This window comes from Athene noctua, chromosome 1, assembly GCF_965140245.1.
Source record: "Athene noctua chromosome 1, bAthNoc1.hap1.1, whole genome shotgun sequence".
NCBI lineage: Eukaryota > Metazoa > Chordata > Aves > Strigiformes > Strigidae > Athene > Athene noctua.
The window spans coordinates 15,315,060-15,338,568 of record NC_134037.1 but is presented as its reverse complement, the minus strand read 5'-3'; the positions used below and the strand labels follow the sequence as shown (position 1 = coordinate 15,338,568).

The window sequence follows — 23,509 nt, the reverse complement described above, 5'->3', positions numbered from 1 at the left end:
GCCTCCATTCTGTTCTTCCCAAGCAGAACAATGTTCAGGCATGGAAGAGAACACACTAGACAACTTTTACCACCCTTCAGGCTAGTAGAGAAAACTGAAAATGAAACACTGGTGGTAACTATGTCCTGTGCCCATCACCCTTTTAAAAAAAACCAAACCAAACCCAAAACCTAACAAATCCAAACTTACCGAAACAAACAAAATATTTCCTATGCTATGAACACAACTGCTTGCTCCACTAATTAAATTTATTTTCATTTTTAGTCTGTTCAAAGGTTCAGACAAACTCAATAAAATCTGGCAAATCTGAACTACTCTTAATTTCCCTGGAGATAATGACTATGAATTTAGCGCTCAACTTCAGAAAAGTAGTTGGGAGTCTGCACTGTAGATGACACTTGGGAATTATAGTAATCAGAAGTTCTTCATGAAGTCAGTATAGGTGACTATTACTAGTGAAAGAGAAAGGAGCAATTTTCTCCTGAAGGCCTTCCAAAGCTTCCTGGCAAACTCAAAAGTAGTGAAGAGAGACACTGTAATTTTAAAATAAATTATTAAATAATCTAATGTTATGATATAATTTGCAATTTGATCTTAGCATAATGTCTCAAGACACAGGCTGGTCAGCCTCACCTCAGTTCCTGGGAAGATGAAGCAAATCCTCTTGGAAGCATTTCCAAGCAAATGAAGGTCAAGAAATAGACTGAGAATAGTCAGCATAGACTTAAAGAAGTGAAATCATGACTTACCAACCCGATACCCTTCTATGATGAAATGACTGGCTTGGTAGATGATGACCATGACCAATACCTTGAATTAATTCAGCAAGGCTTTTGACACTGTCTCCCACAACATCCTCATTGACAAACTAATGAAGCAAGATAAGTGGACAGTGAGGGAGACTGAAAATAGGTTGAACTGCCAAGCTCAAATGGTTGTGATCGGTGGCACAAAGTCCAGTTGGAGACCAGTGACCACTGGTGGACCCCAGGGGTCTACATTGAGGCCAATATTCTAACACCATTGAGGACCAGGATGACTATCAGAGTGCAATCTCTGGAAGTTTACAGATGATACAAAACTGGGAGAAAGTGCCTGATGCAGCAGATAGTTGTGCTGCCATTCAGTGGCACCCTGAGAGGCTGGAGGAATGTGCAGAGATGAACCACATGAAACTTAAAGGCAAATCCAAAGTCCACCCCCTACCTGGGAAGAAATAACCATCAGCACAGGCTGAGAGCCAACCAGTTGGAAAGGAGCGTGGACAACAAGGTGACCGTGAGTAAGCCATGTACCTTCACAGCAAAGAAGGGCAGCAGCATTCTGGGCTGCATCAGGAAGAGTATTAGCAGCAGGTTGAGGGAGGTGATCCTTCCCCTCTACTCAGCAAACATCTGGAGTGCTGAGTGCAGTACTGGGCTCCTCAGTATAAAAGGGACATAGATGTACTGAAGCGAGTCCAGTGAAGTGCCACAGAGATGACAAAGGGATTGGAGTATCTGTCTCCCAAGCAGAAGTTGAGAATGATAAGAGAGCCAGGACTCTTCAGCCTTGGAAAAAAAGCAGCGTGGGGTAATTATATCAATTGTATAAATACCTGATGGGGAAAGTAAAGAAGAGGGAGTGTAACTCTTCTCAGTGATGCCCAAGGATAACACAAGAGGCAATGGGCACAGCTAGAAACACAGAACATTTTACTAAAACACAAGAGAAACCTTTTTGTTGTAGTTGTGGAGTCCCCAACCTTGGAGATATTCAAAACTCAACAATGCAATAGCCTTGAGCAGCCTGTTCTAGCTGACCCTGCTTTGAGCAGAGGGGTTGGAGTAGACATCTCCAGAGATGCCTTCTGACCTAACTATTGCATGAAAATCACAGAATCACATATAAGATTGTGAATTAATTTACCCTGTTCTCTTACCCCTTATCTTATGTAAATTGATTTCTTTATGTCAAAATTGTGGCTATGTAAATGCCTAGGAGCTATACTAGCTACTTTAGACCCTAAATGAGTTACCATACAGGTGATCTGAGTACTTTGCACAAATTTTCAGACTTCACAGAACTAAGAAGTACACCACGTCTGAAATTTAATCCACTGTTAATTGTGACTACAAATCAAATCATATTTAAACATTTTTTTTTCTTCACTTTAGGAAGTCAGCCCGAACGAAAAGAACAGCAAGTGAGAGATAAAATTAAGTAATGTTTAATTTCCTCTGTTACAGAGTGGTAGACAAGAACTGCCTATATACAAGAAGGGTTCTCATTTCACAAAATCTTTAGTCTTTCTGTTCAACCCAAAGAAAAAGAATTTGGCTAACTGCAGCAGTATTTCACTTGACCCTTTGTTCTGTAAATTTAAGCCTTTATTATTTTTTTTAATCTAAGACTAGCTTAAAGTTTGACAATTCAGACATGCTGTGAGGCATCCAATTTTCAATTACTATTAAAACAAAACTAAAAAGGAAAATTAGAATATGAATTTGCGATAGATCACACAGCAGTCCTTGTACTACTTAATACACTGAAGACAATTATTTGCTCATAAAACTGTCATAAGGCCTTTAGGTTAATGCTCATACAGAAATTGCAAACAAACTGCAGGCCTGAAGGCAAATAACCCTTACAGATTACCTTCTAGTGGACCAGTTCTCTACAGTTACAAAAAAGAGATACTAATTTAAAAAAAAAAAGCCTTAACTACTCTAACAAATCCATGCACATAAACACTTTGGGGAGCGTAGTCCTAGATTAAAACAGGTTGCAGTCAGTACTCCACAGTAATTAAATGGAAGCATCATTTAATGTCTCTAACCTAACTACCATCAGATAAAACACGGCACACTGTACTTGCTCACCAAAAATTTATTAATATTATTGCTCTCTCCTTGAAAGTTATGTAACTTTTGCTTCATAACATAAGATTGTCTCTTAGAAGTGTTCATCAGTTATAGAACAGTTAAATTTTTGCCTTTGAATTGTTCAGAAAGTCACAGACAAAACCCAAAGAATTGGTAAAAAATTATGTAGTCAAGATGTTCCAAATGAACACTTTCAATAAATCCCTATTCTGATGGGTGCAATGTTGAAGTTTTAAATAAGTATTTTCATTTTAAATTGTTGGGCTAGGATATGTCTGCCCTAGTATATATTCCTCCTTTTTGGATACTTTATTCGGTGATGGAAATAATAGATAATGGATCTAGAAAAGAGAAGCTCTGTTGCTTGTGTCACTACCCTCACAGACCTCCTGCAGGTTGTCTGCCACAGCCATCAGAACATTAACTTTCAAAAGATTTTTCTGCAAAGTATAACTTCGAATGGAGAAAACAATCAGAACTTTCTATTCCTTTTTATGGATTTTGTACATACTGCCAAAAATAAGAGCAAAATACTTATCTTTAAATTTAAAGTAGATAGAAACCCTCCTGTGCAACAGTTCAGACAATAAAATGTTTTTTTGCCTCCTCCATGATACATAGTACATATGTATATATATATTTTTCAAGAAACTGATTGATTCAATTCTGCTTGAAATAAACCATTTATTTTTCTCAGTGTGAGGTCGTACTACTCTTCACCATGTTTGAACTCATTGACTGAAAACTACACAATATTATCAAGCAAGAAGACTCTTTTGTTACACGATTGTTTAAAGAAATGCTTACCTGGTGCTCATGTCCATCGGTGGCCAAGCTTGAAGGAGTAAACCCAAGTGCTGAAACTCAGACAGACTGTGACTAGACTCCAGAAGTCTCAGGAAGAGAGCATACCTTTTTTCTTCATTTTCAGTATCCATTATCTCTACCTTCAAAAAAAAAAAATTCAAACAAAATTTTAAGAAACCAGTGATTTCAAAGCAATCAATAAACTGTCTGTGAAGGACATCACTGTTGTAAAACAATGCAGGAACGCAGCGAACATAATTTACCGAGAATCCCATTTTCTTACTTCTCATTTTCAATTACATACAAATAAAAGAGCAGAGCACACAGAAATGACTTAGGTGTACATTCCTAACAAATGTAACCCCACACAAATACATTCATTGAGTAGTTCAGAGGATCTTATCTCTGTGTTCTTCAAATAACCAAAAATTCCTTAAATTTCCTTTTCTCTACCTACAGACCTATATATATATATATATACACATATAGATGTATTTTTAAGAAATGGGAATGTCTAGTGCTTCTCTAATATATATTATACTCAGTCACCTATGAAAATTCAATTTACAGATGAATTTACAGCATCTAATCTCTTTTCCCCATAGGAAAGAGCCCTGAAAGATGACTCTAAATTAATTTACCCAGTGAAGAACATTTGCTGACAGGTACTGTAATATTTCTCTGTATATATGTTTGAACCTAAGAAAAACAAAACCCCACACCCCATCAGCAAGCCACCAGAGAACTCAGGAAAAGTGTCCATCTAAGTTTAAAACCTGCAGCTTCTGCCAGGACTTGAATTCACTGCAGTTGATGACAGATTCTTTTACAGATAATTACTGCTTGCAGTTTGCATGGTAAAAAAGTAAAAGGTAAAAGGTCTGACTGTTGAAGGAAGGTTGCTATAAATGAGAACCAACTTGCTACTAAATGAGAAGCAGCTTCTGTTTAAAAGTTTGGCTATCGCACCAGGAGGGCTTTCACAAATGAAATAGCTATTCGCTGTCTACCTGACATACAAAAGTTCTTGGAGTTTAAAAATAATTTGTTACAATAACAAGGTAGCTTCCTCTGCATTATTAACACATTCTAACACTGAATTTTTCCTCCAAACTTCAAAAAGTTCCAAGATATCAAACGTGTCAGTTTCATCTTATAATTCTACTGAAGATACACAGCATTAACTGTTAACTTTTCCATTTCAGCCCAAATAGTTCTAAGACATCAAACATGGACAAAGTTTTCCTTAGTTCTACAGCTACTCTAAAGATTAAAGATGGCATTCCCACCTTTTCAAAACGACTCTGATACATCAAGGGCAAATTTTTCAAAAGAGGTTGGAAAACAAAGATTACTGATGCATTTATTGAGTTGCCTACCTAATTTGTGACTTTAAAATATTTAGTGCTGAAAAACTGTTTGTTTCTGTCTCCAGGTTACATCTGAAAGCACCGTATGCTAAAAATTTTAAGATAGTGAAGAAATGCTTCAAACATCTGTCCGTTTAAAATACTTCTCTGTACTGCAAAAGTCACACAGCTGACAACAGTTTCCCACTTGTAATATCCCTAAATTCCATCTATACTTGTTAATATAAAATATTATAAATCTTCAATATTTAAATCACAAGACTGAAAAGAGAAAGGAGAAGAACAAGAAAGGGTAACACTGCCTCAAGACATGCTAACCTCTAAGGATCAAAAATATCTAGCAAATTATATACTATCTAGACAACAGAAGCTCTACCTAAAGAGCTAAGTTGTCTGAAAAAGGAGTTTGGGGATAGATGAAGCATTCTGGATGGTCCACTGAGTACATTTTAATATATTTGCACAAACAGCATGTTACTTCAAAACACAGACGAAATGTTCATATCTCTCTAAAGACAACTGTAAAAAGGGCAAGAAATGGCACAAACAATATTAATAGATGAGAAAAGCTGTTCCAGAAATTGAGCCATTAGTAGCAGAGAGTAAATGAGAGCAGATCAGACATTCTATTCAACATGAACTGAATTCCAATAATTCTGCCTAATAATGCATCTTTAGACTTGGATTTACATTTTTTTTATGAGGTTAATTAACCTAACATTATAATGTGCTTTGGACAGCTGGATCCTTGCAACATGATTGCTCATAAGAAAACACATATTAATACAATGGAAATAAATCAGAATTAAATTTGTTCTCAAATATAGTGTGCATTTCTGCAATATTTCTTTCTACAATGGCCTTTTTTCAAGTCGCGTACATTTCCCACTAAGAGTAATAAAGTGAACTTTCTAGTGTTAGTTATTTATATTTTTTAAGGAAACTATTGAAAATTCACTTTTTATATGGCATTTTAAATGCATGTGACTTCCATTAACTGTGAAACAGGTGAGACTAGAAAGTAGCAACATAGTGTATAAGTATGCAGACTTTTAAGAGTGCAACTTAAAATTGCAGCACTGAGGATAAAGGAAATTGAAGGTTAATGAAAGAGCAACAAATGGAAAATATCTAAGTGCTGAAGGGTAGATGGTAAGTGTGATTACTTTCCAAAAAATGACGAGTCTTATCCTATCTTAAACTTCATACCCCTCCACCTTTTAAGCCCTAACTTTTTTCCCTTCTTTAAGGTATCTTATGCTTCTGCTGCATCTCTCAGTCATCCCTATACTCCAAATATATCTGTATTTCGAGTATGTTTTAAGAATTATTTCTCTCCTGTGACAATGTGGTTGCTAAATTTTTATTTTTTTTAAAAAAAGAAAAGCTGAAGTTCATATGTAAACCCATGATTCAACACCAAGAATGTCTGACTGTGTATGATAATGGTCAAACAGTTGACTGTATCAGGAATAATTTTTGAAAGTACTCCTGATTTGAAAACTTCATCGAATACACACTGGTTCTGCAAAGATTGTGTCCGCACTTCACATTACAGATTGCACAGTGTCTAAAATCGTACCCTCACAAACCAAGGTGACTGAAAAGCATGCAAGATTTGCCCACTAGCAACACGAGAAAAACCTTAAGCAGCAGATGATCCACACTATGTACCAGAAATACAGACAATAAAACATTTTAAAACTTCATTTCAAGGTATTGTTATTCCTATACAAAAGAAGAGTCCATTTTAAGTTAAACATCAGTAGAGATATAATCTGCTATGAAGTAAATCAAGACACTTGCCTTAACTGGTTTCTGAACTTCTTTGTAGTTTGACAAGATACCTTGCCTTGTGTCTCTTTCCTAATAACTCTCCAGAAATAGAAGTTAACAATCAAACCATGAAAAAAGTTACAGTTCCTTGCTACAAGAAAGCAATACTTTGAAGGAGCACACTGGAATGAGGTTTTTTTTAAATTTATATGTATTATACATATATATGTGTGTGTGTGTATGTATACACAGAACATGTATCCTTCTGAGGTTGAGGGAGAGCATGGCAAGGAAGCAGCCACGTCTCACAGCAGAAACAGAACATGGTCTGTGTTAAAAGGTAGGAATTTCATCTTAACAGAGGTGAAAACTAGCTGAGATGAAGTTACCAAGGTTAGTCAAGCCTGTTGTTTTGTTTCAGTAACACAGCAAACACTTAATTGAACACTGTAGCACCTCTGGATGATCTATTTAGATGACTCTGAATGTTGTAATGCAACAAAGCACTGGCATTTCTACAAGTATGATCATCTTTAAAATCACAGTAGTGGGATAATACAACTCAGCTTCCTCCCCTCCCCCGCCTTTAACAAAAACTAAAACCATCCCTCTAAACTGCTCAAAGGCTATGCAAAGATAACCTGCCATGAGCTGCTCAGAGCCCTGATAGCACAAGTGCCTGTAAAGAATAATTTGTCACTAAGCAGAATAATAAGGCCCATAGCCAGGCAGTAAGGAGTACACCTGAACTTCAGATGATCCCAAAGGAATATGAAAAAAGAAAAACAACAAAAGCAATGAAAAGGAAAGCAAGGTCTTACAGTTTTAACAGATTTGCTTCACTCTCTCTTGATTTTCCCTAGTTTCATGCCTTCTCTTTGGCAGTAGAACACAGCTGGCTTCATGTTTTTCATTAAAATAAAAGGCTGCACAAATATTTACCACAATGGGAAAATCAATTAAGGGAACTAATCTTAGAAGTTATACTCATGATAGATCATAAAATGAAATATGAATTAAGTAAAACCAAACCTTATGTTAAACTGTTAAAATATACAATTGCATTATCAAGGGACTACATATGTTTAAAATCAAGAATATACAAACATCTGCACATGTTAATGTCCCTTAAAAAAAATATATAGTAAATTCACAAAGCAAAATACAGGCTACACAAACAGCACCAAGTGTTGTTTAGAACTTCATTAGATATTACTAGCTGTCTGTCTTAACCAGTGCAAACTCCTCCTATTCGTATGTTATCCTCCCGAGCGCTGTGCTTTTACATCTTTTCTCTGTTTGTCCTGTTACTATGTAGTAGTTGTTAGGATGGCCCATAAAGAAGTTCTGACTCGTCCCATATTACCTTTCTTAATAAAGGCAAAAATCAGTCCACCTTTCTCAAATATTGACCAAGAAAGAAAATAAACCACATTTCTGAATGGAAGTGCAGACTGCAGATGCAGCCTGTAGGAGCTACAGCACATCAGAAAACAAAAGTCCTATTTTCTTCGTATCTGAAATATATTATTTTGTGTATCTTTGACCATAGCCACACAATACACTTCACTGATTTATGTGCTTTTAGCCATCAGAACAACTATTTTTCCTCAAGTAGTTATAGTCTGCTTACCAATAACATTGACCTGACACAGTATTTGTTCAATCACCCATTCTCTTACAGGGACAGTCTTGAACTGCTGTAACTTGTAAATCTTGGGAAAATTAAAACACCTGATGAAAAATTTATTGCTGGAGTCCATTTATTTGTCCAACAGTTAGCCAAAATATTTCAGTTCTAGTATCATTTTTCTAGTAGGAACTTACATCAGACAAGATTTCCACAAGCTTTCTAAACCACTTGGTTTTATATATAAAACATATGAAGTATATGGCATGGGTGCTTCTACTGCTAAAGTATAAATAAAAAGAGGAATCTGTTGGTTTGTAATCTCAACAGTACATTATCTGAGCACAAACATACGTTTTATCTTGACTTCAGCCATCCTGAGCAAACTTGGAAAGCACATTCTTTCTATGTAGTGCTGAAATAAAAACTTAATGCACTTGCAATTCCTCCTCAAATAAAACCTCAAACTGTTCTGCCTGATGATAAAATCTTTCAAAGATTTATACAGTTCTCTTCCTTCACAGATTAGATCCTATTAGATGCCTAAAATACTGAAACTGCTCAACTGCTTTATGCACCTTCAGTGCACAAAGTTTTGACTCATCATCTTATTCCATGGATTTGCTACTACTTTATAGATACTCATCTCATGTGAAATACATGAAGGAGTCCAAATATGAAAAGTTCCCTCAGAATTTTGTTCTGTAGCTTTTAGAAACCTAGTATTTTTTTAAAAATATAAGGTGATACACTTGAAGAATGAAAAAGTTAAATAAAGCTGTAGACATCACACTTGACTGATAAAGAAAACCTTTGGCGTGCCAGTTCACAGGATCAGTTGTTTAGTTCAGTACATTATCTCACCCCTGAAATTGAAGTTAGTTTAAAATCAGTATTTGCAGCAAACGGTGGAATGTTGCTCTATCTAAATTGTGTCCCTGAGGCATAGATACCCGCTATATAATGTTCTTCTGATCCTAAAGGACAGAGACATCTCAGGAGTTGTAAATGCTTTATTGCTAAAGCTATATAATTTGAGAATCTGGTGCTGACCGACTTGGCTGATAACCTACAAAGAGTTTTGTTAAAAAACTGGAAATGACAATAAAAAGATCCAGCCAATCCAATCCTTTCCTTCCCCTGCGATAAAATACAAAACACTGCCTACTTACACATGAGAATGGTGAATAGGAAAACTAACACAGACAGACATCCATCTTCTTCTGACCAATAAAATCTGTTCTGCAAATTACATTTTTACTCCCTGGGAGTATGGCAGACCCATGGTTTTTAATCAACAGGTTTTGTTCCCTACTGATGTTCTAAGGAAATAATTGATAAGGGTGCTTGTAATGAAAGAATTGAGGTGTAGAAATCAGAAAAATATTTTCCTTCTTTATAATTCCTTGTTTATGGAGAAAAGCTACCTGTCTGCTAAAAACCAGCTCCCTGTATTAAAGCCAGACATATTTGTGTCTACACAATTTGTGTGTCTACACAATTTGTGTGTCTACACATTGAGCTACAACCAAAAACCTATCTATTTCTGTTATTGTAAAATTAATTTTATTACATCCACCAGACTGTAAATGTAAATATTTCAAAATATGTTCATGTTTGCCACTGCAGCATAAATTTGAATTAATACAGAATTGAAAAAAGAAAGACTAAGCAGGCATTTGAGTAGTCCCTTATTGCTATGATACATTTTCAGTTTGTCAGTACTCCCTGGTAAAACACACTGGTTTTATCTCCCCACCCCAAGATCTGGGGACAGAGAATTCATCTATGCTACATTTCTAAATAATAGGCAGACCTGACATTGGAGATTTTATTCAGATTTGAGACACGGAATGCTGATGCTAAAACTTGCTTCCACTCATTAGACAGGGCTTAACATGATTTATAAACAATGACCGAAAGGATTGTTATCAATTTGATAGAATTTCTGTAATTGCCATCTTGGTGTGCTCTTCATGGCACAAAAATACCATAGCCTTGCCTTAAGGAGTTTGGAATCTAATTAGGTAAATCAGCAAAGAAAATACTGCCCTTCCTACAGAAACAGGCCAGTCAGGGATGGTCATAGCAGAAATTAAACTTTCCATTTTGTGGGTTAACCTGTAGTCTGTCATTCCCTATTCTGCTGGTATCTGTGTGGCTACTGAAAAGTCTGCTCAAATGTTAAATTACTGAAACCTATTTCCAGTACAAGGCTGCAAAGTTAAAATCTTGTTACAAAGGACATATAAAATTACAAATTCAGTGAAACACATATTTACAAGTTAATTACTCACATTATGAACACAAATGTGAAAAATCACCAGTAAAACAAACTGCAAGTATACAACTGCTCCTGAAACTGTATAGCTACTGACCTTGTAAAGATCACATTAGGAGCTTTTAAAGGCTTTTACTTATTTCATTCTCTTCTCTTCAAACTGTTTCAAGATGCTGGACAGCCTATCAACCTTGATTTTAGACACATTATATACTTTTGAAACAAAGCAAAACCACAAGCACATACTGAAACATCTTAATTAAGTTCTTCACATCCCAGAGCAAGAAGAAACCCTTTTTAAAGGCAAAACCAAAAGTGCTGTATTCCTCAACAAACTACCAGCATCCCATTATTTCTAAACCAGGTTTTCTTTAAAAAGAAAACTTTAATGTTGTGATTGAGAGAAAAATACTCAAAGACAAAACAGAGTCAGGCTGGGGACAGTATTAACAGGCTTGGAAGAATAAACCACCATGTTATGCATGCACCTGTCTCCCAGTGTAGTGGGAAGAGCACAAATGATGAAAGGGAGACAAGAGTAACCATGAGAGCAGAGCTGCAAGCTTGGGCATGGACGGTTTGAGACATCTGGTTAAAGGCAGGTTAGGAGGAGACCTCACATATAGCCAGACAGAAGTTAAAAACCAGTGAACATGAACTGAACATGTTTTGTTGAGACATTCACTGGAGGCCAGAGATTCCGAGAAAGAGAAAAGGGGTAACTACTACTCCTTCTCCTTACTGTTTTTCCCTCACTATATTTATAGTCTCATTCTCCAGTTTAAGAGATTTCAGTACTGGAGGAAGCCATTATTGCAATCTATTCTCATGATCTACATATGTCTGTGCACAAATTTATCCAATACTTTTGTACTAAAACCGTAAATTCTGTTTGAGCTAGAATGCTTTCTAATAGACTTATAGTCTTTTGACTTAAGTAAACATGTTTAAGGTGTAAACAAGTTTAATATCTTTCTGGTAAATTATTCCCACCTATCGATCAAAAGGTAAATCTTCCTTATTTGATTTTATCAAGATTCCACTTACTTGATGTTGCCACAGTAACACCTGAATTCACAGCTTGTCTACACAAAGCTGTTTCCAGTTCTTATTCCTAATTAACTTACTCTACCCACAGATGAGGGCAATATCAGAGTAAGTTTCATATATACTCTTCCTTTCCCTACTCTTCTTCCCATGGCTGTTTTTTTGGCCACTGCTGGAGACAGAATACTGGGCTCAACTGGGGCTTGATCTGAACCAGCTTAACATTTTTACGTACTCACACACTACTTAAAATTTACATTATGAAAACACACTGGGCCAACTATATTTTGTTGTATGCAGCTGTCAAGTGGAATTGAAGGAACACAGGGACTCAAGTAAACTTCCATATGTGAAACACGTACTTTCACAAGGTAGCTGAACAGGAGTCAACAAGGTCAAGAGAAAATTGCTTCTCAAAGATATATTTTACAGACTTCACCTCAAACTTAGTATCTTCTTCAAATTCTTTATCAGAATTTTGAAGTTTAAACAATAATGTGACCTTTCACTCTATGTCCTAGCACCATACTTCCATGTACAGAGTTAAAGGCAATAAAGAAATATAGTTTAAAGAATGCATTTATACAGCATATGCTTGTTCCAGTTAATAGAAAGCAACAGCTTTATTAAGGAATGTCCACTTAAAAAACCCCACCAAACTGAAACCAACAAAAAATTAAAAAACCCACCACATTCAAAGTAGTGTTATTTCTGAAGTCAAGAGTTTTGCATGGCAAACTCAGTGTTCACAATGTTCACAACCCTTCTACTGCAAAAGGAAGCTTTCTTGTACCTTCCCCAAAGCTGGACTTCACATATTAAAAATTATGATGAATGAGTGCTGACCACATATGAAAGCCTGTTGCATACAAATACTAAAGGGATGTCAAATCTTGCTCAAACTGAAGCCAGTGAACAGGCTAAGCAAGTTATGGGATTCAAGTTTAAAAACAAATCACCAGAAGCCTACTGACGGTGAATTAAACAAAGGCTCAGCCACATATTGAGCTGCTGGTCTTGTAGACATATCCAAGAACATTTCCTTCTGAACTGATTTATGTATTGTTTAATTCCTTATCTGCTTGATATGCAGCTCACTAAGAAATACATATAGATTCAGTAAACACAAATGCGTTGCCTAATGCATAAAAATGCGTAACTCATGCAGAAAATAAAATCAATTCATTTGTATTCTGCAGGAGACTGTGTCCTAATCTGCAAATACATTTCAGCACAGATAAAAACTCTTAAGACTGTACATAGATATTGATAGAGAGATAAGGGCAAATAAAGAAAAAATTATTTATTTGGAAGATTTATGTATCTAGCTAGTTAAAACTGAAAAGAGACAGCATTAACATACATGTAATTTAAAATGTGTATTGACTAGGTGTCAGTTAATTGGTAAACATTTGGATCTATGTAAATCATGGCTAAAACTAACATTGTGCAACACAAGGAACTTAAAAACACATAAGTCATTTTACTTGTATGTGCCAGCTACTAATCACTGTTTCATATTTCATCATCTATAATATAGATACTCTAAAGTTAGAACAGAAAAGTTTGTTGGAAAATGCAGTCTGGAAATTAAAGATCTTAATCCTTAAATATTACTTTTAACTTTAAACTGTTAAATCAGCATCAGCTATTTCCCCTCATACCTTGTGCAAGTGGCTTCTCAATTTACCTTTTGTGATCATTGCTACCATCAAGAAGCAGTGCGTGCACAAGCTCCCAGTATTCAATTGAATGTACAGCTGGTGTCTTGATAATCAAAGTCTGCAATTCTTATTAATAGAGGGGAAATTATTTTAAAAGCTGTTTTTATGTAAATGAAAACTTCTCAAAATCAATCCTTCCAAAATGTCATCCTGCAGATAGGCTAAACTGACAAAGTAAAAGATGCATTTTTGTAAATAACCTACAGTAAAATAAGATACCCTCTTTTAGGAGCAACAGGTTGTTGATGTGGACTCCCGTTTTAAGTAATATTTCAATATTACTATTTTCAATTAAAAAAAAAAAAAAAAAAGAAAAAGACAGACTTAAATTTTTAATGCAAGATTCCTCTATTGTTTATCCATATTTATGACCTAGTTCAGCAGCAGTTAAGATACCATATGGATGGATACCACAAAATTATTTAAGCTGTACAAATTGAAATAAAATAAATAACAGCTCTGTTGCAGCCATAAATATAATGAGAAGAAGGTAGGGCAACATCATGCAACTGTCATACCAAATGGCATTACATAAGCACTGCAATTGGTGGTTTTCATCTCGATTTGATGTAGTGGAAGTCCTAGCAGTCAGTCATCACAGCTGAGTCCCTATGTAATAATAGCAACAACAGGGAAAAAAAACCCTCTCTCTATCAACATGAACCATCAGAAATTACTACAAAGTAAGAACAATTTTAAGAATACCTGAGAGGGACTCCTCAGATGATAGAGTTTACAGTGTCAGCTAACAAGATGGTTGATGAAATAAAGTAAGACTGTGTGAAAAAAAGAATGGCAAAAACTGAACATCACAGTTCTAAATATTCATTTAAGATATTAACAAAATAATGCCTAAATAAAACCAGTTTTATAATTTATTTATATTTTCAAAAGGCTTTTAACAACATCCCATACCAGAAACTACTGAAGAACTTGATCTGCTAACAGGAATAAAACCACCAAAAAAAAAAAAAAATTATGATCAAATGATCAAATGGTAAAGGTAAAAAATAGAATTTCTCACGATTTTACGACTGCTTCTTTGCTTATACAATTATGCTTTTGGAGGAATGCAAGCACTTAACAAATAATACTGTGAACGAGCTAGCTTATGTTTGTCAAAGACATTGCAGAAAGAAACATCCGATTGACTTAAAAGAAAAAAATCTGGGGTAAGTAAATGACCATATGGTGGCAAATAAAACATAACAATGGTAAAGCCATCACATTTTAGAATAGGTTAAATTAGCTGAACCAAGTCAAAACAGGAACCTGAGCCTCACAGTGAAATTCATAGACCTCTGGTTAATGTACAGTCGAAGTCAAGAGAACAACCAAGGTGTTGGGATGCATCAGCATGGACTGTTAATAGCCACAAGGACATCACATTCGCTCCTCCCATTATCCCCTTTCAGAAGGCATTCTGCATATCACAGTGGGCTCTGATAGAGAGGGGAGAATAGTTACAGACTTCTAAAACACTGTGGATGAGGTAACATGACTGAAATTGTTTAATTACATTGAGTAACCAACAGAGTAAGGAAAACAGTGATGAAGTACATAAAACAGAGCAGGGACTTGATTTTCTGGATTTTGCTACCCTATAAAACATATACCAAATCACATAATGTAAGAGGTAACAAAAAACAAAATCCTTCTACAAAGTTTCAGCCTGTTTTGCACTCAATGCTATGGAGCATACTGATGCCAAGAATTTAGCAAGAGACACCCAAGGTTGAATCACAGTTGATCCACCAATTTCTTTGCAACATATAATACAACCCTGAATACATCATTAAAGAGCTCTTAATTTTTCTGAAACTGAGATAAAAGCTGAATACGCCACATTTAAGCTATTCTCCACTCATACCTTCATTACAGAAGACCTATTACAAAGAGTGAATTATCCCACATGAATCCACTCCAGGCCACTCTTACCTTCCTCTGAGCAACTGCTGCTACCCACAGAACACCGCAGTACCCAGGGCTTGCATTTGAAACTGTTGTGTTCACTCATGCTATATCACTTTTCTCTCTACTTTGTCTTACCCAGTTTACTTGTGTAGTTAACAGAAAATATTTTGTTTGCATCTTAAAGTATTTAATTAATCACACATGCTACAATTAATGTTCCCAGAAAAAATACATTTCACATGTTCTCATATGGATAAATTGCATCTTCAAGGAACGGAAATTACTGTTTTAAAATATTAATTAAAACTTAAAATAAATTTCTTAAACTTAATTTTTATGCATTACCAATAGAGAAACAGAGTCTCTAAAATTATAAACAGCATCATAACAAATTGACTTAAAGTTAATAGGACCATAAATCTTTCTTCTAATTAAGCATTTTTTCACAAATAAAAGATGGCTGAGGATTAAGCATACAGCCTCTTCACTTGATCAAGCTACATACAGGTCATTGTAACCTGATAAAAAGACTTCAGCAAAATTACTTGGAAATTCTTAAATCTCACTGTGCTTTCCAACTCCTTACATTTAAATCTGACACAAGTAGAGCAATTGTTAGCAGCCGCCAACATGAAAATCAATGGATACTTGACTTATTCTCATTTTTTTTATCAAGTCATATGAAGAAACATATAAACAGATACAGAGTTTTCATATACTGGGAAGAGGAACAAAAGAGCAATGGAGGCTTGACAGCCATACCTAAGTTCTCAGAAAGCCATTATATTAATGTAGACATTACTAAGGTTGCTGGGACACATAAAACTTGCATATGGCATACACATTGCCTATATGAAGAAAGGGCAAATGTGTGTGGGATGTACACAACACAAATACAAATTAACCTGGTGATTTTTCAAAGCTAAACTTTAGGGAAAAAATAAAAACCAGGTAAAATACAAAAGGTGCCTAAAGTTACAATCTTAAATTCATATTAGATATCCCTTCCAATTTTCAAAAATGCTTAGACCTCAGCAGCTCTGTATACCCCAAGATCATGAAAAAACCATAATAATATGAGGGGAAAGGCTAAATGAGATTACCTTCTCTAAATTACAAAGCTATTTGCATTTAATTGACATGCAAATAGTAATTACATTTTACATTTGCATAATTAAACAATCCTTTTAAGACAAGGTGTGTCTTATAGAAGTTTCACAATTATTAACTTTTTGTCTTAAACTAACCCTTGGTTTACCTACAGAATCTTTGTTAGTTGTAACTTCCTGGGGCAAACCCCTAACTCTTATTACTGTACCTTACGCCTTGTACCTGCTCACAGAACTGAATGACTACATACACACACATAACCTGTTAGTTGATACCTTACCTGAGGTAGACAGTGCTGTGAGTCATTACAGACTATATTTTTATATTTTAAATGAAAACAAATGGATATCCCATCTTAGAGGAATAAAGCTGAAATTTGATATGAACATTCTACACCATGTTTTTCTCCCCCCCTTCCCCCGCATTTTTTTATATATAAAAAAGCCAGTATTTTGACCCATATTTTTCATGCACCAGTTAACTAGAAAATTACAGAACCTGAAGAGCTCAGATAAAATTCATCAAGGGGATTAAAACAACGTATGCCTCCTCCTTCCAGTAGTGTGAGATGCTACTGGAATGTGAATTAAAGACTCTTAAGCCTTTGAAAAATGAGGACCCCTGAATTTTTAATTTTGTTAACTAATCATTAGAGAACTGGAAATTGCTGTGTTTCTGACTGTCTGATAGGTAGCTGCTTCCATAAAGTACATTTTTAATTTTGTAAGAGCTGGCCTGTTTCCCAGCAGCACATTGATTTGTGGGACCACTACTTACAGCACCTAGAGCATAATTAAATATTAAGACCCTCCTTGATATATGCAAAGTCTGACTAAGAGGATTAGTAGACACACTGAGGGTGGCTTTCACACATTTTCTGGTAATTGAACACTGCAATATCATTAAACTTATCTTTACTCAATATAAATCCACATCCATCCTTTAAAATATCCGCTGTCCCACTCTGTACCAAGGAATGGTAAAGAAAAAGAGGGGTTCCCTAAAAGCATGTAAGAAATGTCAAGCAAACAAGGCTAAAACAATGGGGAAGTAAGATAATGAATACAGTTTTGAAATTTAAAAGTTTAAAAAAATGCAAACCAGCAACCTTTAGACACATTCCTCTACACTCTGAAAACATCATTCAATCCACCACTCCCTTTTTTTAAAATATTTTTTTTTTTACCACTTTGCTGAATGAGAAAGGATGACCAAATTAATAAAGGTGTAGTGATGCTAGAGAAATTGATACCTACACAGACAAGGCAGACAGACTGGCACGGCAGTCTGAAAACGTTTGAAAGATTTAATTCCTTATGTCTACTTTTTGACCCTGCTTCACCCAGGATTACCCATCAACCTGATCAAACTTTGAAACTGCACTTCAACACCTCCTTCTGTAGAACAGGGTTGGTTTTGAAGGTCTACGTGCCTGAAGCATTGCTTTAATTAATGCTTTACCAAAACTCAGTCATGTAACTACTGAATTCTTCAGGGTTCTTGTTTCAGTAACATACCATGAAGGAAATGCACAGTTTTCAATATGCTATTTTATTATGCTGTTTTCACTGTTTGTTAATTCACAGAACAAGTAAACTTAATCATTAATAAGGTCATCACTTGCTTTTTCTAATATGAACTTATAGACTAGCATTTGACATCAGCTGACTAGAAGAGAAAAAAAAATAATCCGAATAGTGGATCACTTATTTGTTTTCTTAGACATTTGGGAAGAACTCTGTATTTCAATGACTGGTGCCTAACAGACAAACAAATACGACTCTTCTGTCTAAATCATACATTAGTTTGCTAGCACAAAATATTCAGTGAAAACAAAGGGTTCTCATCGATCACATTTAGCTTGAACTGACATGAAAATTAAAATAGTTTTTAAATATGTTACAACAGTACACATAATTGCACTCTGTAGCAGGTATTGGGGTGAAAAAACAATGATTTTTACATATGTGCATGTAAGGACAGCTTTCACTATTGCTAAGCATGAAAACTATTTCTGAATTTAGCTAAAGAATAAATACAATATACAAAGAATTTTATTTTACAGTATTGTATACACATTTTTCTACAATTTGCTCTGAAAGGTTTGAGCTTATCTAGCACAGTACTTGAGCTTTTTACTACTTGACTTCTTGCGCTACTTGATTACTCATCAGCAAAAGAGTAGAGCACTGAAGTGATCAGCAACTTGGTTATGAGCAAATGGACTGCTGCTTATAGTCAGTGCAAACTTCTTCCCTCACAAAAACCAGGTATGTTTTCATGCTTGAAGCCAGAAGTATTCTAAAAATCCCTCTCTTTAGGAAACAGAAATTATTAACTGATTATATGGAGACCTAAACAGGCTGGACAACTGGGCCAACGAGAACTGCATGATGTGCAAGAGCCATGCGGTGCCTGAGACAGCACGGGTGGGGACAGCCAGGCTGGGGAGCAGCTCTGCCCAAGAGGCCTTGCAGGTCCTGGCCAGCAGTGAGCGACGCGTGAGCTACCAGCACATGCAGTGCTTTCAATTAATTCCTAAAACATCACAAGACAAAGCAAATAGATAAGAGTTTTATGTTTTAAAGTTATATGCATTTGGACGTACCAGTTTATGGCAGACAACAGAAGCGAGCTTTTCTTCTGTATTTCTCTAACAAGTGTAATGAGTCTCACAAGGTTTCTGTCAAATACAGGTTCTTTTTCTGTCTTCTACAGACATGGCTGAAAACTATTATCTACCTGTATTTTTTTTCTTAAAACATACTCTAGTTGAATCTTTTAGACTTGAAATGTTTGGCAACACAAATATTGACAAAAAACTGAACTGAAGATGAAGAATCCAATCACAGACAGACAGCTGAAGAGCAGGTGAGGAGTTAAGTGCTGGTATTACTGTGAATGCAAGAGAAAAAGCAATTTCTGAAGCAAGCAAGAGATAAGAATTTTCTTTTAAGATTTTTATTAGGATTATTCCCTTGGATGATCTTAGCACAGTGAGTCAAAACTACTAAGCTATTGTTTTATATTCATATTGTTATGAATATAAAATGGTTTTGTGCATAGATTTTTTGAGGAACTATTAGAAATATTATGTTTTAGTTCCATAATGTCTTGTCATAGGGGGAAGGTATTTAGAAAATGGACAAAAAGCAACTCTGCTTCTGAACAATTCTACATGCAGCAAGTGATACACATGATTTCAAAATGGCAAAAGCTTCAAAGACAAGACTACTTCTTCCTGTTAAGCTTTAGAATATTTTCATCGTACTTAGAAATGTAGAACCTCTAATAATATGTACACTGGTATTAAGCACTTCATCAGAATGAGTCATGAAATACAGCAGTTAAAATATTAATGAATAACCGACAAGAGTCTTTTTGCATATATGGAATTTTTAATATTCTATTTGACAAACACGAGCGTTTTCACTCCTAGTCTTAGATCAACTTCTACATATACTTAAATGAAAGTTAGGCATTTTGTCACCCTTCAGTGAGATAGGAAAGGTAATCTGGTTTAGACTTGAGAACTTGAACTGCTCTTTCTTAGTTGGAAACGAATACCTAAGAGTAACTTCTTTCACCAATGATTTAACCTTATTTTTTTCCTGACTTTACACTGAAAAAGACTTAAAACTATCACTTGGGCAGTTAAAGTCATGAACTGTTTTTAAGCAACTACTCTTTCAGTTTTGAGGTGCTGCCTCTTAAGAGACAATATCAGACTATGACCAAATGCATTCCCTATCAACCAAGTCTTTCCATTTGAGAATGCCCTTAATGTTCCTACTGCACATTCATGGAATAATATTTAGAGATCCCAGAAAAAAGAGACAACAGCCAGTAATTCTCATTCTAATTCTGACTATAATGTCACACCAAGTAGAATATAAAGAGCGAAGGTCAAATTGACAGAAAAAAACAGTCAGAAAAGAAAGAATATACAAAACCCTCCAAAGTTAATGCTTGACATGGAGGAAAATTGTGTTTAATCTAGTTCAGTATTATGTACTCCTGATCCCAAGGAAAAGCTGAGGAGTTGATTAATTTTACATAGCTTTGTTTTTCAAAGAATCGTAATGTATTAGAAACTTGATTCAAAAGGAAGATAGGATTAGCTCCCATACCAGCAGGATGCATGGCAACTATATATTGCAAACCAGCATTTCATCATATAATCCTTGCATAAAAAAAGTCTTATGCTATCATTTATAGCCATCAATACCTTTGTTTCAGGCCAGCAAGCTCTGAGAACAGCTTCTGTCCTGAAGTACACAAGTAGCTTACTATCCTCATCACTGAGATGGAAGGCTTGCTCCAGAATTTGCAATACTCTGATGCGAGGCTTCACTGCTAAAGAGCTGTCACCACAGAAAGGTCTCAACCACTCCAGAAGGTCATCTGAAGAAACAACTTTCTCCCTGTAATTAAACAATAGTGTGTCAGTCTCTGGTAATCCTAATGAAAGTACTACATGTATTTTCAATGCTGTTAACAAGTACATTCAATACATAACAAATACTGGAAATGGAAGAGCTCAGCTCTGTGAGAATGCAGAGAAACTAGCCCTTGTAAATTAGGTGCCTAAAGCTAAGTGGTGTAAGAACTTTTCTGAACTTCAAAGCAGCATGTAATACCACAGAAATCCATCTACACAGTTACATATTCTCCCGCATACCACTTGACTGACAATTGTATAGTAACGGTGCTGGATTCCAGCACCTGAAAATCCAAGCCTTTTCATGACGTCTGGTCCTGACTGATACTTTCACACTATCTGACTTTACGTAAAAGCAGCCTGAATGCTTGGATTTTAAGTATGTCATCTTTATAGCTGATGCTTATTCATAATGGCCTATATTCTCTTTCCTTACAAATCACTTCTTTACACTCCACATACACAAATTAGTTTCTCCTGATTGTACTCTAGCCATTTCTTATTTTTTTCCGTACCATTTCTAGTCAGCTTGATTATTGGATATTCTAGTTTGATAATTATTGTAAAATGCCCATAATCCCTAGAAAGAAAAAAAGAGATGTTAAAAAACCCTAAGTTTTTTGCGGTTTCTGACTTGGCTATTTAGCAAAACTCTGAATTAAATAATAAAGTTTTTGAATCAAATTATATCTAATACATTCTAACTGTGAAAGCATTTACAGCACACATATTACCACAAATCCACCAACCACAAGCAGTTGCAGACAGAATAATCTGTTATGTCCCTTAGAAGCTATAAACTAGCATGTAACAAATCAGTAAATGCTATTCTGCTATCTTTCAGTTGTATTTTGAACTAAAGGTAATGTTTTGGGTTTTTTTTAAAAATATCAAGTAAGTGGTTCCAGGTGGAGTGTGATTTATAACTAATGTTCCCTTATTTGTCTTAACAAGACAGATGGGAAAGTAATATCACACAGAAAACACCAATTTAACCTGTCTTGCAGCTCTGAAATAATAAACAATGACAGCTTAGGTTTTCATATTACAAGGATTTCAATTTTACTTAGGTTTTATATTGTCTGAATGATGCTGTTAGCTCAGAACTTCAGATAAATTAGACACGCCTCTGCTAAACAGGTGGCATTCAAAGTGTAAACTAAAAGTTTGGGAATTAAGAGGACCTGCTGGAATTTTTCAAGAGTTTTGCAAAGCTCACACTTGATGTTTACATATATTTTCTTGAAGGAAAAATTTATATTTTGTAAATCAAATAGCTGAGGTTTAAGGCGATAAATAAGAAGAAATATTTAAATGAATGTAAACAATCTCTTGTAATCACAATGGCTTTCACTCCAGCTTATTGTTTCAGCAGTTAAATGTTGATGAAATATACGAATAAAACACTCAAGAAAGTGCATCTCAGAAAAAAATAGTGCCAACTCTCCCATTCTACCTTAGAATACTGCAAATAAGATTTACTGTAGATTGACATGAATTCAGCCTGCTTCAGTATCCAATATTTAACTAATTTAACATCAGTGGAGAAGCTTCCACACAATAGTGTAATTGGTTTTGTGTGGCTACCAGAGAGTATGGGGTTTTATTATTATTATCATAAATGAGTTCTCAGTTTGTATGTCTGCAAAGAAAACTTTTTTTTATTCCTTCTTTATCTTTACTAGAAATGCAATGGAAAATGTCAGCAAAACATACAGACCATTACGTGACCCAAAAAGATGGGGAAAAAAAGGGTGATGAAGCATCATACAGCATTTATGAAATTGTTTCTGCATTACACCCTACAAATATCAGCAAACTTAGATATCTAAATTCAGATATCTGAAAGTGAGTCATTACTGTTTGCAATTTAACTACTAAACAAACAAAAGCAATGAAGTACTCCTGATAGATATACTATCTGCAGTAGTCACAGCAGAAAAAATATTTCTCTCAAATCACCATAATACAGTTATCTAAATTTTAGCTTCAGTGACTTACTTTCTTCCGAGTGATCAAGTAAAAGCTTCTGTCAAGCTCAGATTTTGAACCTGATAAATGATAGCCTTCCAGAAGAGTCTTAGAAAATTAAGTGTAAACCCATTATATATAGCCATAAAGAAAAATCATCCATATTCAGTATACCTTCAATGCTTTCATAAGAAGTATCTTTCAAAGTCTTAACCAAAGAATACATACAGGAAGTTCTTACCCTTTTTCAACACCTTCATGCACTGCAGAAACAATGCCTTCTAGGATTTCAAGTGGATCCTTCAGTGATGTAGATGAGCCACCATTTCCACTGTTAAGGGAAGACAAAATTACCATTAAAATGGTCCTTAACATCACATCTAATTCTATCTACCTGTAAGATTTACATGAATTGTTTAATAATTATAGCCATTTTCCACGTTCCCTGCTTAACTAGTACCTTTATGTCAGAGTAACACAAGGAATAAGACAAAAAAAAAAAAAAGTGGGAAAGAAATACTAAAATATTTAAGTGAAACTTTAAAGAAAAAGAATAGTTACAATTTAACACTTC

The 23,509-nt window shown here is 35.2% G+C and overlaps 1 protein-coding gene across 3 annotated transcripts in view; it reads right to left on the bottom strand.

Annotated features, from left to right (window-relative positions):
* Positions 1-23,509, bottom strand: part of NBAS (NBAS subunit of NRZ tethering complex) — a 192,291-nt gene that overhangs the window by 23,298 nt on the left and 145,484 nt on the right. For all 3 annotated transcript variants that reach the window (XM_074895621.1, XM_074895620.1, XM_074895622.1), the window contains 3 exons: positions 23,177-23,266; positions 20,752-20,947; positions 3,672-3,811 (listed from right to left, as the gene is read on the bottom strand). In XM_074895621.1, coding sequence (XP_074751722.1) covers positions 3,672-3,811; positions 20,752-20,947; positions 23,177-23,266 — 426 coding nt within the window. The remainder of the gene's footprint in view (positions 1-3,671; positions 3,812-20,751; positions 20,948-23,176; positions 23,267-23,509) is intronic.